At 37.4% G+C, this 17944-nt stretch overlaps 1 protein-coding gene across 2 annotated transcripts; it reads left to right on the top strand.

Moving 5' to 3' along the window:
* Positions 1 to 1857: 1857 nt before the first annotated feature.
* gp1bb (glycoprotein Ib platelet subunit beta) lies at positions 1858 to 14982 on the top strand. 2 transcript variants are annotated; one of them, XM_049485511.1, is made up of 3 exons: positions 1858 to 1950; positions 11308 to 11653; positions 12541 to 14982. In XM_049485511.1, exons 2-3 carry the CDS (start codon positions 11319 to 11321, stop codon positions 12815 to 12817), a joined length of 612 nt encoding a protein of 203 aa, XP_049341468.1. In that variant the 5' UTR covers positions 1858 to 1950; positions 11308 to 11318; the 3' UTR covers positions 12818 to 14982. The 2 variants fall into 2 exon arrangements, with proteins under 2 accessions (XP_049341468.1, XP_007247253.1); XM_007247191.3 differs by lacking the exon at positions 1858 to 1950 and adding an exon at positions 8347 to 8547.
* Positions 14983 to 17944: the final 2962 nt, after the last annotated feature.

Below are 17944 nucleotides of genomic sequence, written 5' to 3'. Positions count from 1 at the left end.
CATCCAGGGCTGGACTGGGACAAAAAAAATCGGCCCTGGCCCTTAGCGGAGCACAACCAACTTGTAATTTATGTGTGTAGGGTTACAGAGAAGCATAATGTATCATTAACATATTAAATATAAGAAGTTTTTGTCTATTATTAACAACGCCATTTTTGTCTGCTCTGTGTAGTTCAATTGATTTTTTATCTTTTTTATTGAAATCATCTTTAATATGTATTTTTTAAATTTCTCTGATACAACAGTTCAGTTCTATATTTTCAGGTTAAAGGTGCTTCCTCCTTTAAATAGATATAGGTGTATTTGTATCAGGCTACAAACAGGGCATTCTTTATAGCCTTCATAATAACTTCATAATAAAAATTGAACTTTATTATATTCAGGTTTTGTTTTTTTGGGATGGAATGTTGTAACGGGGCTCGAGCTCTTTTATTAAATGCTTGAAGCCAGGGTTCACTCCTACTCATCATGAGAGGATCTTTTGATCTAGGTAGAACAAACAAACAATGAGCATGATTGTGGCGCTTTATTAAAAACACCAGCATTACTTTAACTACAATATATATTTTACTTATTACTGCATGAATTTTAGTGTTCTTTTTAAGAAATATCAGATTTAAATCGAAAAAATTAAATTGTATTAGTGGTGTCAATCACTTACATCAGAGAGAGAGAGCGAGAGAGAAAAAGAGCGAGTGAGAAAAAGAGAGAGACAGTCAGAAAGAGCGAGCGAGAGACAGAGAAAAAAAGGGAGAGGGCGAGAAAAGGAGAAAGAGAGCGAGCGAAAAAAAGAGAGAGAGAGAGAGAGACAGTCAGAGAGAGAGAGAGAGAGAGAGCGTGCGCGATTATGCCAGAGAGAGACCCCCTCTAACTTGTGGGCCGGTCTCTTAGAACAAAAAGGAAGAAAAAAAATCCGCATCGGCCCCTGACTGTCGGCCCATCAGATTACCAGTCCAGCCCTGGCGCCGTGTTTTTACACACAGAATGTGCTTTTACGCACGGCGCGCATTTTTACGCACAAAATGCGCTTTTACGCACAGCGCGCGTTTTTACGCACACAATGCGCTTTTTTGCATGGCACGCATTTTGCACACAATGCGCACATTATGAATAAATACGACTTAATCAAACCATGATTGTGTTTTCTTTTTAATATGGGAACTGTCCTGTTAACAAATAATGTCTGCTAGCATAGGGATTCCAGCTGTTTTAACTGCTGAGATAATGTGTTTGCAAATGGATTTGTTCTCCCTATCAAAAATAAAAATGAGTCTGTGATTCTATGTAATGCTTTAGGCGTTCTGTTCATGTGCTAACCAGTGGTAAACTGCATGAAATAAACAAATGTTATGTAAAAGATGATACGGTGAAATTCTTAATTGCTTTTTTACCTTAATAAATTCACTTTGGTCATTAGCTTAGTGTCATATTTTATTAGTCTTTTTAAAATGAGAAAATGGTTATGTTTTAATGTTCATAATCGTAGTTACATGGCTTTTGGAATATTTAACCCCTCTCACCATCACACAAACAACTCAAGCAATTGTCTCATCTGAAATACAGAATTATCCTGTAATTGGAAACTAAAACACGTTTACCGTTTAGAACGCGCTGTGTTGCGTGTTTTTGAGGATATATTATTAAAACTGTTTGATTTGCAGTGTTAATCTCCAACACTCAAAACGAGCAGCGTTTCTCATTGGTTAGGAAAAAGCCAGTCACATGCGCTGCCCGTGTTGATATATTGTAGCTGATGGAGGCGAGGGGAGAAGTTATGAAGACATTAGGAAAGCAGTGAGATCTCCTCAGAATAACCAGCTGAAATAAGTAGCTGCACTCAATCCGGCTGATTCGCTTTTCCACCCTTTCAGTGATCATTAATGTCTGTCCATTCTGAGGAAAGTGGACAAGATTGAGCACTTTTTCCAGAAAAGCTGCAGCAGTGTTGAGGTGAGTGTAAAGTGAGTGTTAGTTAATCATCTGATATAAAGTTGAAGAATTAAGGTAAAAATAAACATTTCGAAGGTGCAGAAAAACAGTGTTACAGTGCAGAACCATGACATCTTAAATATATAAATGCTTAAATGCGTTCTTTGCCTGCTTAGATGATTCTTCTCTGCTGGTAAAGCTTCACAGAGCCTGCAGAACCTTTAAAATGTGATTTTTTTTTACAGTGTCAGTTTACAGGTAAATACATATAATAGAACTGAATAATCAACGCTTAAGAAGTGGCCACGTGTTTGATCTTTCTCTAAGATTATTGCAGGAGTGTGTGCACAGTGCAAGTTTTTTACACAGCATACAATACGCTTATATGCACAGATTGCGTTTTTACGCATGGCGCGCGTTTTTATGCAGAGATTGCGTTTTTACGCACGGCGCGCGTTTTTACGCACAGAATGCGTTTTTACGCACGGCGCGCGTTTTTAAGCACAAAATGCGCTTTTACGCACGGCGTGCGTTTTTACGCACACAACGCGCTTTTAAGCACATAAGTCACGTGTAAGTTAGGCACATAATAAGTTTTAAGGCACGCGCATTTATGCATGGCACAAGCTTTTTGGTCTGGTGCATTTTTAGATTCAGTAATAAATGCTCTTTTCATGTTTCTGTGCTGTAACCTGTTGATAAATACAGAGGATCATCACAGACGTTCAGGAATTTATTTTTATAGGTGCCCGTAAATTATAAAGAATAGCCCGAAAATTCTCTTTTAGAGCCACGAATAAGAGTGAGAGAAAGGAACACACAAACATACAGAGCGAGAATGTGATAAATAGAGCATCCTGATTGGTCTCTGCTGGTGCTTAGTTTTGTGTGTGGGTGGGAAATGCAGCGCACGAGAAAACAGAAAAGGAATTTGAGTCATACACACAAGTGTAGAGAAAAAGCGCTGTGGAAGAGTGTCCATTAAACACTACAAATAAACTCCACACTTTCTACTGTCTGTATTTATTGTAAAATGATAAAAAGGGTGAAATAAGGACAGTTGTATATATTATTATATACAATATATTATTATTAATATTATTATTATTATATATTACTTTCAGAGAGCTTAAGCAAGAGTTTAAAAAAGGTCAACTCCTTCATTAACATTGCTAACCTTATATAGCAGCGCTCCTAACCAGAGGAGTTTTATATTAATAATTAGATGAGAGTAGTTTAACAGTGGCACATTTAACTATTTATAGTCAATAGTTTTAGTTACTTTTTCTAATTTATATAGCACCGCTGTCATGACAAAAACTCAAAACAGCCACTTGTACATGATTTAAAATTTTATTAACTTGCAATAGAAGTAATTGTAAAAAAAAAAGTATAATTTTGGAACATTTCTATTGGTCCAAATATTAGAAAAACAATAATAAATTAAGAATGTAAATTTATATATGATTAAAATAATGTTTTGCATTTTATATGTCTTTTTATATGTTTTATATTTTTGTTGTTATACCATACAAATAAAATAAAAATCTGCTGTTTTTCTAATTTAGTTCCAGGCGCAAGTAGCTTCTCCCTTTTCCTTTGGCAACAGCATTGTGGGATATAGAATCCATCATTACCAAACACAAAAACTGACTGGTTCGGAGAACTTATCAGGGATATATGAGCATACTCAACTTCTTACTCAAAAGCTAGCTAACATTAGTCATTATTAAATTGCATAAGAGTGTGAGACAGAGAGGGAGCAGCCAATCAGCTTTTCCAATAGTTTTTTTCCATAGTAAGGAGACAGGTTAAGGTGAAAGAGTAAAGTCAGAATGATGAAACTTTAATATTAGCCCAGCGTAGGGTGACCACATGCCCTGAAAAAAACAGAACAGTGCTGAGTTTGGGGTATATTTTTGCATTTAATTACATATCAAATAAGATATCAGAGAATGGAGCTATATATCTGCAAGGACACTTGGAGATTCCCAAAAGGACACTTTAAGATGTTGAAAAGGACATTTGGAGACGCCCAAAAGGATACTTGGAGATGTCAAAAAGGACATTTAGAGACGCCCAAAATGACACTTGGAGATTTCCAAAAGGACACTTGGAGATGCCCAAAAGGACACTTGGTGATGCCCAAAAGGACACTTGGAGATGCCCAAAAGGACACTTGGAGATGCCCAAAAGGACACATGAAGATGCCAAAAGGACACTTGGAGATGCCAAAAGGATACTTGGAGATGTCGAAAAGGACATTTGGAGATGCCCAAAAGGACACTTGGAGATGCCCAAAAGGACACATGAAGATGCCAAAAGGACACTTGGAGATGCCAAAAGGATACTTGGAGATGTCGAAAAGGACATTTGGAGATGCCCAAAAGGACACTTGGTGAAGCCCAAAAGGACACTTGGTGATGCCCAAAAGGACACTTGGAGATTCCCAAAAGGACACTTGGAGATGCCCAAAAGGACACTTGGAGATGCCCAAAAGGACACTTGGAGATGTCGAAAAGGACATTTGGAGATGCCCAAAAGGACACTTGGTGATGCCCAAATGGACACTTGGAGATGTCAAAAGGACACTTGGTGATGCCCAAGGAGACACTTGGAGATGCCTAAAAGGACACATGGTGATACCCAAAAGGACACTTGGAGGTGCCCAAATGGACACTTGGAGATGCCAAAAGGACACTTAGAGATGCCCAAAAGGACACTTGGACATGCCAAAAGGACACTTGGAGATACCAACAGGACACATGGAGATGGACATTTGGTGATGCCCAAAAGGACACTTAATAATGCCCAAAAGGACACTTGGAGTTGCCCAAAAGGACACTTGGAGATGCCCAAAAGGGCACTTGGAGATGCCCAAAAGGACACTTGGAGATGCCAAGAGGATACTTGCTGATGCCCAAAAGGACACTTGGAGATGCCCAAAACAACAATTGGAGATCCAAAAAGGACACTTGGAGATGCACAAAACAACAATTGGAGATCCAAAAAGGACACTTGGAGATGCCCAAAAGGACACTTGGAGATGCCCAAAAGGACACTTGGAGATGCCCAAAAGGACACTTGGACATGCCAAAAGGACACTTGGAGATACCAACAGGACACATGGAGATGGACATTTGGTGATGCCCAAAAGGACACTTAATAATGCCCAAAAGGACACTTGGAGTTGCCCAAAAGGACACTTGGAGATGCCCAAAAGGGCACTTGGAGATGCCCAAAAGGACACTTGGAGATGCCAAGAGGATACTTGCTGATGCCCAAAAGGACACTTGGAGATGCCCAAAACAACAATTGGAGATCCAAAAAGGACACTTGGAGATGCACAAAACAACAATTGGAGATCCAAAAAGGACACTTGGAGATGCCCAAAACAACAATTGGAGATGCCCAAAAGGACACTTGGAGATGCCCAAAAGGACACTGGGAGATGCCCAAAAGGACACTTGGAGATGCCCAAAACAACAATTGGAGATGCCCAAAAGGACACTGGGAGATGTTTAAAAGGACACTTTGTAATACTCAAAAGGACACTTGGGGATGCCCAAATGGACACTTGGTGAAGTTAAATATATATTTAATATTTACCTTGTAAATATATACAATTTCACAAAAGATAAATACATTTTATTTAAACTTGCAATGTTAACACACATTTCGAAGGTTTTTTTTAACACTTCCTATTTACCTTGTATGAGATTAATAATGAATTCCTGTGACATCATCATTACTGACGCCATTAAGGACACTTGGAGATGCCCAAAAGGACACTTGGAGATGCCCAAAACAGAAATTGGAGATGCCCAAAAGGTCACTTGGAGATGCCCAAAACAACAATTGGAGATGCCCAAAAAAACAATTGGAGATGCCCAAAACAACAATTGGAGATGCCCAAAACAACAATTGGAGATGCCCAAAACAACAATTGGAGATGCCCAAAAGGACACTTGGAGTTGCCCAAAAGGACACTTGGAGATGCCCAAAAGGGCACTTGGAGATGCCCAAAAGGACACTTGGAGATGCCAAGAGGATACTTGCTGATGCCCAAAAGGACACTTGGAGATGCCCAAAACAACAATTGGAGATCCAAAAAGGACACTTGGAGATGCACAAAACAACAATTGGAGATCCAAAAAGGACACTTGGAGATGCCCAAAACAACAATTGGAGATGCCCAAAAGGACACTTGGAGATGCCCAAAAGGACACTTAGAGATGCCCAAAAGGACACTTGGAGATGCCCAAAAGGACACTTGGAGATGCCCAAAACAGAAATTGGAGATGCCCAAAAGGTCACTTGGAGATGCCCAAAACAACAATTGGAGATGCCCAAAAGGACACTTGGAGATGCCCAAAACAACAATTGGAGATGTTTAAAAGGACACTTTGTAATACTCAAAAGGACACTTGGGGATGCCCAAATGGACACTTGGTGAAGTTAAATATATATATAATATTTACCTTGTAAATATATACAATTTCACAAAAGATAAATACATTTTATTTAAACTTGCAATGTTAACACACATTTCGAAGGTTTTTTTTTAACACTTCCTATTTACCTTGTATGAGATTAATAATGAATTCCTGTGACATCATCATTACTGACGCCATTAAGGACACTTGGAGATGCCCAAAAGGACACTTGGAGATGCCCAAAACAGAAATTGGAGATGCCCAAAAGGTCACTTGGAGATGCCCAAAACAACAATTGGAGATGCCCAAAACAACAATTGGAGATGCCCAAAACAACAATTGGAGATGCCCAAAACAACAGTTGGAGATGCCCAAATAGACACTTAGAGATGCCCAAAAGGACACTTGGAGATGCCAAAAGGACACTTGGAGATGTCGAAAAAGACACTTGGTGATGCCCAAATGGACACTTTGTGATACTCAAAAAGGACACTTGGAGATGCCCAAAAGGACACTTGGAGATGCTCAAAAGGACACTTGGAGATGCTTAAAAGGACACTTTGTGATACTCAAAAGGACACTTGGAGATGTCCAAAACAACAATTGGAGATGCCCAAAAGGACACTTGGAGATGCCCAAAAGGACACTTGGAGATTCCCAAAAGGACACTTGGAGATGCCCAAAACAACAGTTGGAGATGCCCAAATAGACACTTAGAGATGCCCAAAAGGACACTTGGAGATGCCAAAAGGACACTTGGAGATGTCGAAAAAGACACTTGGTGATGCCCAAATGGACACTTGGAGATGCCCAAAAGGACACTTTGTGATACTCAAAAAGGACACTTGGAGATGCCCAAAAGGACACTTGGAGATGCTCAAAAGGACACTTGGAGATGCTCAAAAGGACACTTGGAGATGCTCAAAAGGACACTTGGAGATGCTTAAAAGGACACTTTGTGATACTCAAAAGGACACTTGGAGATGCCCAAAACAACAATTGGAGATGCCCAAAAGGACACTTGGAGATGGCCAAAAGGACACTTGGAGATGGCCAAAAGGACACTGGGAGATGCTTAAAAGGACACTTTGTAATACTCAAAAGGACACTTGGGGATGCCCAAATGGACACTTGGTGAAGTTAAATATGTATTTAATATTTACCTTGTAAATATATACAATTTCACAAAAGATAAATACATTTTATATAAACTTGCAATGTTAACACACATTTTGAAGGTTTTTTTTTAACACTTCCTATTTACCTTGTATGAGATTAATAATGAATTCCTGTGACATCATCATTACTGTCGCCATTAATTTACATGTTTTTTTAATTGTCTGATAATTATTGTCAGGCTCAACATTGCAACCCTGTTATATTTATAAATTAAAAAAATTATGTGTGTGTTTAGGAAAAATAGGCTAAAATTTTTAATTTTATAATGTGTTAAATACCATGTGGTGCTACTGACTAAATATGGAATTATGTTGCTTAATTACCCACAAAATTCAACCCTGTCAAATGTAACCCTTTCATAGTTGACCCCTGAAATAGTCCTGGTATATGTTTGTTAAACTGTAGAATTTACAGAACATAGATCTATACTGTACTAAAATGTGGATTGTCCCTTTTTTATATGTCAATAAATAAAAATAGAAGAAATATTAGGGAAATGTTTATTTGACTGTATGTATAGTTAAGAGGAGATAAAACAATTAAAAGGCTTATAAAATCTTAATGGTAATGCATAATTTTGTATTTATGAAAATGTAAAGGTGAAAACTGGAAAAGGTTGTCATTAACTGCTTGGCATTAAAAGTGTCAAGTTCTAGTACAAAACAAAATACTCCACACATGTTTCAGTTATATGTGTGGTATTTGTGTGGTGTTTTGGGTAAGGGGGAAACTGTGTGAATTATATATATTTTTTCCCTTAACTATAGTTTAGTTAAGTTAAATTCTATATTGCCGGCACTTTGAGAGCTGCTGTAATTTCTGACCCACTTCCTCTCTCTCGCTCTCTGAGGGGGTGGGGCGAGTGTGTGTTTATATGTATTTGAGGCAGAGTTTTATCAGTGTGACCCAGCTGTGTCTCTATAACCCCGTCACTGGTGTGACAGAGGACACTCTCCTTCTGTAGGCCTGTATTTCAGCAGTCGTGTAGTGGTGCGTCATACTGGTAAGAAATTTAATGCTGTTTACACACTTTTACACCTGTATTTTCAACAGGAACGAGAGAATATTCTAGCACCTTGCACCTTCCATTTTTATTAATTATTTAAATTATATTACAGATTGTTATGCTGTAAATATTGTAGTCTGCATGTTGGTTGTTTTGTGGGGAGTTCATGCACGGCATTTTAGAAATGATTGAAATAATAATAATTCCAGGGATGAGATAAAGAACAGGGGTGAGATATTGGTATTTTATTGCTTTCAGTTTAAATATTAAGTCTAGGCCTGTAATTAATTACTGACTAATATACCGTACTATATATTGACATGACCTTAGTAGTTGTTGCTGACATCAATATTGGACATTTAAAGAATGAGCTGATACAGCTTGTAGTTTTAATTTATTTATTTAGGATATTTATAGGTTTTATATTCAACTCTAACATGTTTAAAATTCTAAAATGTTTTAATTTGGATAATAATTAAATGTCTTTTTATTTAAAATGATGCTTTGCTATTATATATTCATTATATCAGCAGCATAAAATGTCTTAAAATAAAAACTACATACATTTTTTTTTGCAGTTTTTCTCAGGACAAGCTGTTGTTCAACCGTTTAGTGTTTTTCTTATTTTTATTGGCCAATTTGAGACCCTTCCAAAATGATGCACAATTTCAAAAGTCAACTAGGACTTGTTCCTTCCCACCCTTATCAATGTTTATATTAAACACACGTGGATGTTACTGTCAAAGGTTATTGCTACTGTTCAACATATTAAAAAAAACTTGTGTTTTTCTTGTGGGTGAAGGAAAACTAAAGGAAAATATTACGAAAATACAATTAATGTCGTGTCATCTTCACTGTGAAATGCCTTTCCTTTCTTTCCGGCAAGAAAACTGTGGGCCTCTTTATCTTTTCCTTTCATGCTCCATATATTTCCTCTTTTCTCAGTATAATATTACTTCTAAGTACAATCCCAGAGAAAGCCAAACATAGTTCTCTCTATTTAAATGAAAACACTTCTGCTGACTGGTTGCAGAATCATGTGTAGCTCCACCCATTGGTTAATCCGTCAGGCAACTAGCTGGCTAGTCATACTAATATTAATCATGCTATGTTGTACTGTTGATGCAGACACTCTAAAATTCTTTTTTTGGTAAGTCTGATATTTGTGTAAAATAGCCAAGCATTAGTGTAAAACCTACGTCTGTGTCTGCACCAAGCATCAGAGAAAACATTATAAAGACAGATGGGAGCTGGTGATGGGCGTGCTTTCACGTTTCCCACTAGAACCTTCATAGATCGTACAGTTTTGTGATTAGATTAAAAAAAAAAATAGTTTCAGAGTAAAATACATGAACTGCACTTTTACTGTTGAAGTTTAACACTTACTGGAACAACTAACAAATTCGCTTTGCTTATGGTCCTTTGGGCTAGACCAGGGGTGTCCAAACTTTTTTTGTTGGGGGCCAGAAGGAGAAATATATTTGAAGTCACGGGCCACACTCTGTAATAAAACAAATAATGAAATATACCACTTTAAATAATACATTTTCCTGATTATTTCATTTACACACCATTTTACTTGACTTACTATCTTTATCTTTGACAGTGTTGTGTAAACTAAGATTTTTCAAATTGATGTTTTATTTCATCATGTCTCTTAATATTAAACTCCTTAATTACGGCAACTTTTAGACTCATTTGCCTATTTTCTGTGCTAAAACTGTGCACTCTCTCCGCTTTTGGACTCTTTGGCCGTTTTTCTGCTAGAACTGCGCACTCTCTCCGCTTTTAGACTCTTTGGCCCGCTTTTCTGCGCTAGAAACGCGCACCCTCTCCGCTTTTAGACTCTTTGGCCTGTTTTTTGCGCTAGAAACACGCACCCTCTCCGTTTTTAGACTATTTGGCCTGTTTTTCTGCGCTAGAACTGCGCACTCTCTCAGCTTTTAGACTCTTTGGCCATTTTTGTAGCGCTAGAAACGCGCACCCTCTCCGCTTTTAGACTCTTTGGCCTGTTTTTCTGAACTAAAACTTCACTCTCTCCGCTTTTAGACTCTTTGGCCCGTTTCTGACACCTAGCGTTCAAACTTTGAATCTCACATTATAAAAACCTGCTTAACAGCGGGCCAACTTTCATTCTATTTCTAAAATACCTTGCGGGCCGCTCCAAAAAAGGAAACAGGCAGCAGTTTGGACACCCCTGGGCTAGACTGTAAACTCAATGAATTCAAATCTTGTCTCTACTGCTGAGACTCTGCTTGCAAATTGGAGAAATAGGAGAATGGAACCACAATGTCTGTGTAGTCACTGGATAATACAGACGGATTTACCTTTGTAATAGGACCACATCTTCATACTGAATACACAATGTAGCTTGCTGTCAGTGCAATCACACACCTGAGTCCTGTAGAGACATTTTTATTACTTCAGACGAAAGCCCTGTATATTGTTACATTTGGAACAGTTCATAGACTTTTGTGAAGCCCTGACACAATAACTATTTTTATTTGGACAATAAATAGTCTCACAAATATTAGCAATATCCAATATTATTGTAATAAAACCACTTTTTAGTAGATAAACTGGCTCATTAACAATAACTGCCTTTCCAGGCAGGAAAAAATATTGAGGTCAGCAAAATATATTTCCAGGTCATTACCATATATTTATCAACACTGGAATTACCATGTCTGACACTTGTCAAAATCAGAATAAATAGCTACCTACACCCCTTTCTCTCTCCCTGACTCTCTGTTTCAGAGTGTGCTGGTATGAAGTGTGTGTTCCTCCTGGTTCTCCTCTGTGTGTTGGGGGCTGATGTGTGCTTGGTTGAGGCCACATGTCCGCGAGCGTGTTCCTGCCGGGCCGGTGTGGTGGACTGCAGCAAACGGGGACTCACCACTGACACACTGCCTTCATCTTTCCCAACTGACACCACAGAGCTTCTTCTCCATGATAACCTCCTCACCGCTCTGCCCACTGGACTGCTGGACACACTGTGGACCCTGCGGCGGGTCACTCTGCACAGGAACTCCTGGACGTGTGACTGTGCAGTGCTCTATTTGAGGGGGTGGCTGTTAAAACACGACAATGATGCACTGATACGGTGTGTGTGTGTATGTGTGTGAAGCTGTGTATTGACTTACTGGCAGTGCACAAATATACAGCAATACATTAACTCAGTATACTACATCTTAACACACTAGGGGCCCTATCTAACAACCTGTGCAAGGCGCGTTGCAAATCTTGTTGCTGTCTTACACCCCATCAACCGTCTATTTTCACACCTTGTGCCCTTGCTGTTAAAATAGTGCGGGAGTTTAGGAATATTTTTACGCTGATGGGCGTGGTGGTCTGGAAGTGAGAAACTTACTGATTAAAACCCTGACAACAGTCAGTCGTCCAATCCTACCTTAGCCATGTAGGAGCGCCGTGCACAAACCCCCACTCTTTAAACCCACACACAGATGCACTGCACCATGCAAACCCGACTTACCTCAACAATAAACAGAATAAAGAATAAAATAACATTGCTGTTCCATTAAATTAGCTGCTGGGCTACCTTTACAGTGTGAACGCGCAGGTCAGTATCCTCTGCTGTTAAGATACCAACATGTCAAAGTCAAAATGCACCTGGGTCTTAAAGGGAATGACAACTGGCACACTAATTTGATATTTCTGTACCTCACGATACCAAAGACACACCGACATGCCCTAAATCCAGCTGCACCATATGCAATTGAGCTGTGCACTATAGATTACTATAGAGTGTTTCAACTATAAAACATCTAAAATTCCAACTTGGCCAACTTGACATTGGCTAGTTTAATCTACCTGAAAGTCTTGGTAGTCTTCCTGTATTTGTCATGTCAAACTAAAAGACCTCTGCAGAGTTGTACTAGCAGTTTCATGATACTGTGTATAGAAAATAATACAGAAATGTGGAAAAATAGATAGAATTCTCTTATAACATCTTTCTGTCTCCTCTTCCAGGAACGTGAGCTGCACTTCTCCTCCAAGCCTGCGGGGGAGGCTGGTGGCACATCTGGTTGAGGAGGAGGTTCTGAGCTCCTGTCGTTACTGGCTGTGTGACCTAGCCTTGGCCTCTCAGGTCAGCCTGTTTGTCTTCATCATTGTACAGGCGATTCTTCTGGGTGCGGTCGTCCACTTCCTCCGCCGCTTCAACCGGCTGACCTATGATGCCCGTCGCTCAGCTCATGCTGACGGAGTATCAGAGGGAGACATGTTACTGAAGGACAGAGACTCCTGAGGAATGAGGTTGAGAAAACTCACTCCAGTAGTTCCCAAGTCTAATCCCGGAGTACCCCTATCCTATATATCCACCTATATATTCACCCATTATGTGTTAGTGTGTGTTGCACAGAGTATGGCATGAGTAGATCAGATACAGCAGTGCTGGACCACTCATTGTCCACTATATTAGCAACTCCTACCTAGGGTGACCAGATTTGGGTTTCTGAAAAGGAGGACACCTTCGGTTTTATTGAATTCATGTCTAATATGTATTTTCTGAATTTCTCTGATATAACAGCTCAATTCTAATTCTTCAGGTTAAAGGTGCTTCCTCCTTTAAACAGCTACAACATGTATTTGTATCAGCCTACAAACACAGCTGCTTTATGAATTCATGCAATGCAACTATGTCTTAAAAGCATTTGACACTGTTTTACTCTTATTCAGTGTGGGCATACCTTTTGCTAATATTATTTTTACATTTTTTACACTTACTTTTTAAGTTAACTGATCATTTATCAGTTTTAAAATCACTTGTTTTAGTGCTTTTTAAAACATGTTGATCCACAGCATAGAGGCTTCAAAGCTCAAACTATGCAACCTTTCAGCACCTTAAACCCAAATATCTAACATAAAATTATGTAGCCTAAAATACACACTTATCAGCCACTGCTAATCATTCTCATCTAATAGAGCTAACGTTACCTCCATCACCTCAAACTCCCTGTGTAATCCTAACTTTACTAACGTTACCTCCATCACCTCAAAGTCCCTGTGTAATCCTAACTTGACTAACGTTACCTCCATCACCTCAAAGTAGATCGATTTGAGGAGAAGGGCGTGACTAATTTGCGATACAGAGAAACCTAGAATGGAGTGGAATGGAACGGCGTGGCAATGCACGATTTTGAAATTCCCCCCGGACATTTTTTTAGGTCTCAAAAATATGTCCGGGAAAAAGAGGACGTCTGGTCATCCTACTACTACCTACCACACTTTGTGTTGTTTATCCTCTATTCCTTTTTCAGTGGCCCACAGGACCCTGATTACAGGACGCTGTTTGTGGACTATTCTCAGTACCAAAGGAAAAACTAAAGTGTTTAAAAACTCCAGCAGCACTGCTGTGTCTGATCTACTTCTTTCAGTGCAACACATACTAACACACCACCAACGTCAGTGTCCCTAAAGTGCTGAGATTGACCCACCACCCAAAAAACACCTGCTCTATGGTGGTGGTTTGGGTCCTATGGGTGTAGAAACAATAAGATTCTTCTGTAGATTTTTAAAACATAAGTAATGTTTATTTGATCAATTTAGCTTATGTGTCATATATCATATATGTTTTATACAGATTTTTTTTATTTAAATTCAGTAAATAGAAATTGAGCTGTCAAATTAGCAGTATTTAGAGCAGGTACTCAAGGAGAGAATTTGGGAACCACTAGTCATTAGATCACATGTAGAAAAAGTTTTTTAAGTCTGTTGTGTTGGGTACAAATGAAACATTTAAACATATTTGGGAGATTTTGGGTAGCTATGCAGAAAGATGTTCATAGTTGTATAGAGCATATGTTTATTGTTTATGTTTGCTTATTTCATACTGTATGTTTCTTCTAAAATAGGAAATTGAATTTTGAATATTGAATATTTTGAGAACTGAGTAGTAAGCTGTAAAAGTGTAGTTTTGATAATAAACTGTGTGTGTGTGGGGGGGGGGAAGGTAAAATTATAAAATGTTACAAGAGCAGTGATAGCTTTTTTCTAAAATGAAATGCTGTCTGTTTTTTTTTTTGTGTTTTGTGTTCTACATTTGTTTTTTTGTTTTGTTTTGTTGTTTTTTTCAATTTAATGTGACACTTAAAGTACCCTTTGACTTTTGAAAATTCCAAAAACTATAATATAGAATTCAGATAATATAGAATTCCCCTAGTTCATATGGGTGAAACTGCTTCCAGATTTTAAATGCATTATAATTGTATCACATTATCTGGTAAGCAATTGTAAAACAATGGTAATATTTTGAATCACTGCTGATACATAATTGCTCATTTTAAACCAAAAATCAGGCACTCCAAAAATATACAACATTTGAGACCCAATGTGTTTTCTATCAAGTGATGCTGTAAATCCATATTTTCAATGTCAGCATTTGAAAAATAAAAGAACATCTTAAACAAAAAATATGTTTTAATTTTCCCTTTATATACAGTAGATGGGCCTAGAGGTGGAAAATGTTGAGAACTCCTGATATAGTATACTTAACATATATTTATTCACATTTATCATACAGGTGCATCTCAGAAAATTAGAATGTAATTGAAAAGTTGCTTTATTTCAGTTGCTTTATTTTTAGTTTAATTCAAAATGTGAAACTTATATATAAATGTATCAAGCACAAGAGTGATCTATTTTAAGTCTTGATGAAGTGTTGATGATTTGGGTTTTCATTGGCTGTAAGCCATAATCCTCAACAATAAAATAAATAATACTTAAACACCTAAATAAAAAAATAACACTTAAAATAGAACACTATTCTATTTTTTTAAGGATACACCTGTATGTATAGCTACATTTGTCAGTGTTCAGAATCAGCACACATACACATTTATGCAGATAACATACACCTATGTTCATTATACACACAGTAACATTTATTCATTTTCTGCACCAGTGCTGGTCAGTAATGAACATAGGTGGAAAGTAATGAATTACATTTACTCACATTACTGTAATTGAGTATATCAGAGACTGTAAAAAAGATGGACGCCGTGTCTCCGTTCCCATTCATTCAATGAAAATGAAGCCAAAATCTTCCGCCATGTTGGCGATCCTGCCACCTGATTCTGCGCAGTAGAGACCAGAGGAGGGAGAAAGACTGTGGAGAGCAGCCTACTCATTTAAATAACCCCGCCCCCGAGGGCTGCCTCGCGGTCACAGACTGCAGAGCGGGGCGGAGCGGAGCTGACGGTCTGTTATTGGTCCCGCCCATAACCAGCCCTTTTACCATAACCACACCTTTTTTGAATAGAGCTGAATAACGTTTTAAAAACCGAATTATGTGGGGATATAAAAATTTGACAATATAAGCAGAGGTTACACTAGCTGCTGCATTTAAATAATGGAGGTAGAATTACAGTATATTAGAAAAAAACGTGATTGAATGTTGTCTGTTTTGCCATTGAAACCTATGGGAATGGGTGGAGTTACACAGCTTTCTGCAGCCGAACAGCAGGGGGCGCCCGACCTGTGGTGGCTTCATTTTTAAGAGACGATGCTCTGTCCAGCTATATACAGTCTATGGAGTATATTTAATGAGTAATTTGTAATTTTAAAGTAGTTTTTAAAATAGGTAATTTTACTTTTACTCAAGTAGATTTTGACACAAGTAATTTCCTTCGCTATATGGAAAACTCCCGATTACTGAGTAAAAAATAAAATGCTGGGGGAAAAAATTGTCTGAATAAAAAAAAAATTGGCACGGATGCTGGCGTGTGGAATAGCGAGGCAATTCGCTAGTTGCATGAGACGACGCTGCCTGTTTCCGGTCTACAACTGGTAGGCGGAGTCATTTCCGCTTTTCAGCGCCGGTCAGCAGACAGTATGGCTTTCTACACGCGATCTCTCCAGGACTTACCAAAAATAACTATAAATGATGTACAGCGCCCAGGAGTAAGAGAGAATATATATATATAAATATTATTTTTGATCTATTTTTAAGTTATTCCCTGTGTCTAGACCCTCTGTAAGTTATAAATATGTATAATGTATAATGTATACTGGCATCGGGATATATATATATAGTTGTTTACTATTGTATATCCTTAGTTTCAAACAGTTCAGTGTGTGATTAACCCAGAACCCATTATTTATAATATATTATATATATATATTTTATATTTATATTTTGTATATATATATATATTTTATATTTATATTCTGTATATATATATATATATATATATATATATATATATATATATATATATATATATATATATATATATACACACATACATACATATATATACACATACATACATATATATATATATATATATATATATATATATATATATATATATACATATATATATATTATTTATAAATAATTATGTATATATAGATATAGATAGAGAGAGAGAGATAGATAAGTTCTACCCTGTGTCTAGACCCTCTGTAAGTTATACTGGCATCGGGAGATATATAGTTGTTTACTATTGTATATCCTTAGTTTCAAACAGTTCAGTGTGTGATTAACCCAGAAGTTCTCTAAAATTGTTTGTTAATGTTTAATATGCATTTATATTACATTAGTATTCAAACCGTAAAATATTTGTGTTCCCTCATTATCCCAATAATATGTAAACAACGTTTGTTTTACCTGAATCAATTTTGTAATTTTTTTTTGTATTCAAAACTGGCTCTGGATTCTTATGGGTCAATTTATTTATTTTTATTGAATAAGCTTGTAAATATGCCTTAAACTTTTCATGTGACCAACAGTAATGAATTTTATAAAAGAAAAACTGGCCCATTGCCTTCGTTATTGGAAATAAAGGCATGAAATAGTATTGTTGTTGAATTTAATTTTTTTGATTTTATTATTAAAATATAACAGTTTGGTATGTTTCCCAGTGTCTCCAATTTTTTATAGAGGATCCTTTAATTATAAAAATAAAACAGTCAGTTTTTTTTGTTTTGTGTTTTTCGTTTCTCCTTAACTTTAAAAACACTCATGGTCGCTTTCACTCTGTACTCCTGCCGGCAGTTCTCCCCACAACAACTCCAACCGGAAACTAGTATACCTACCACTCACTACCCGGAAGTTAGGTGGCGCCATCTTGTGCACAGAGCCAATAACGTCCTCATGCAGTGCAAAATGTGCCCCGCCGGACAGAGCTGTCAGCTTTCAAATCTTCCACATCAAACCTGTGAAAGGATGTGCTGGTATGTATTTTTATCATTAAATTAAATCATTAAATCTGCTTAGATGTTAAAAAAACATGTAAATAGCAGTTAAACCATAGCAATGGCAAGTTTAAAAATAATAATGTACTGTACAACTTTAAACATACGATTTATAGTCACCTATATGACCATAACTTTTTAACAGTAAAGAAAAAAAACAGATCATAGAAACCTA

Source organism: Astyanax mexicanus, chromosome 12, assembly GCF_023375975.1.
Source record: "Astyanax mexicanus isolate ESR-SI-001 chromosome 12, AstMex3_surface, whole genome shotgun sequence".
Taxonomy (NCBI): domain Eukaryota; kingdom Metazoa; phylum Chordata; class Actinopteri; order Characiformes; family Acestrorhamphidae; genus Astyanax; species Astyanax mexicanus.
This window is presented reverse-complemented; position numbering and strand designations above follow the sequence as displayed.

Coding starts and splice junctions, on each gene's coding strand:
- gp1bb (XM_049485511.1), top strand. CDS start 11,319: ATGAAGTGTGTGTTCCTCCTGGTTCTCCTCTGTGTGTTGGGGGCTGAT. Junction 11,654..12,540: donor GACAATGATGCACTGATACG/GTGTGTGTGTGT, acceptor CTCCTCTTCCAG/GAACGTGAGCTGCACTTCTC.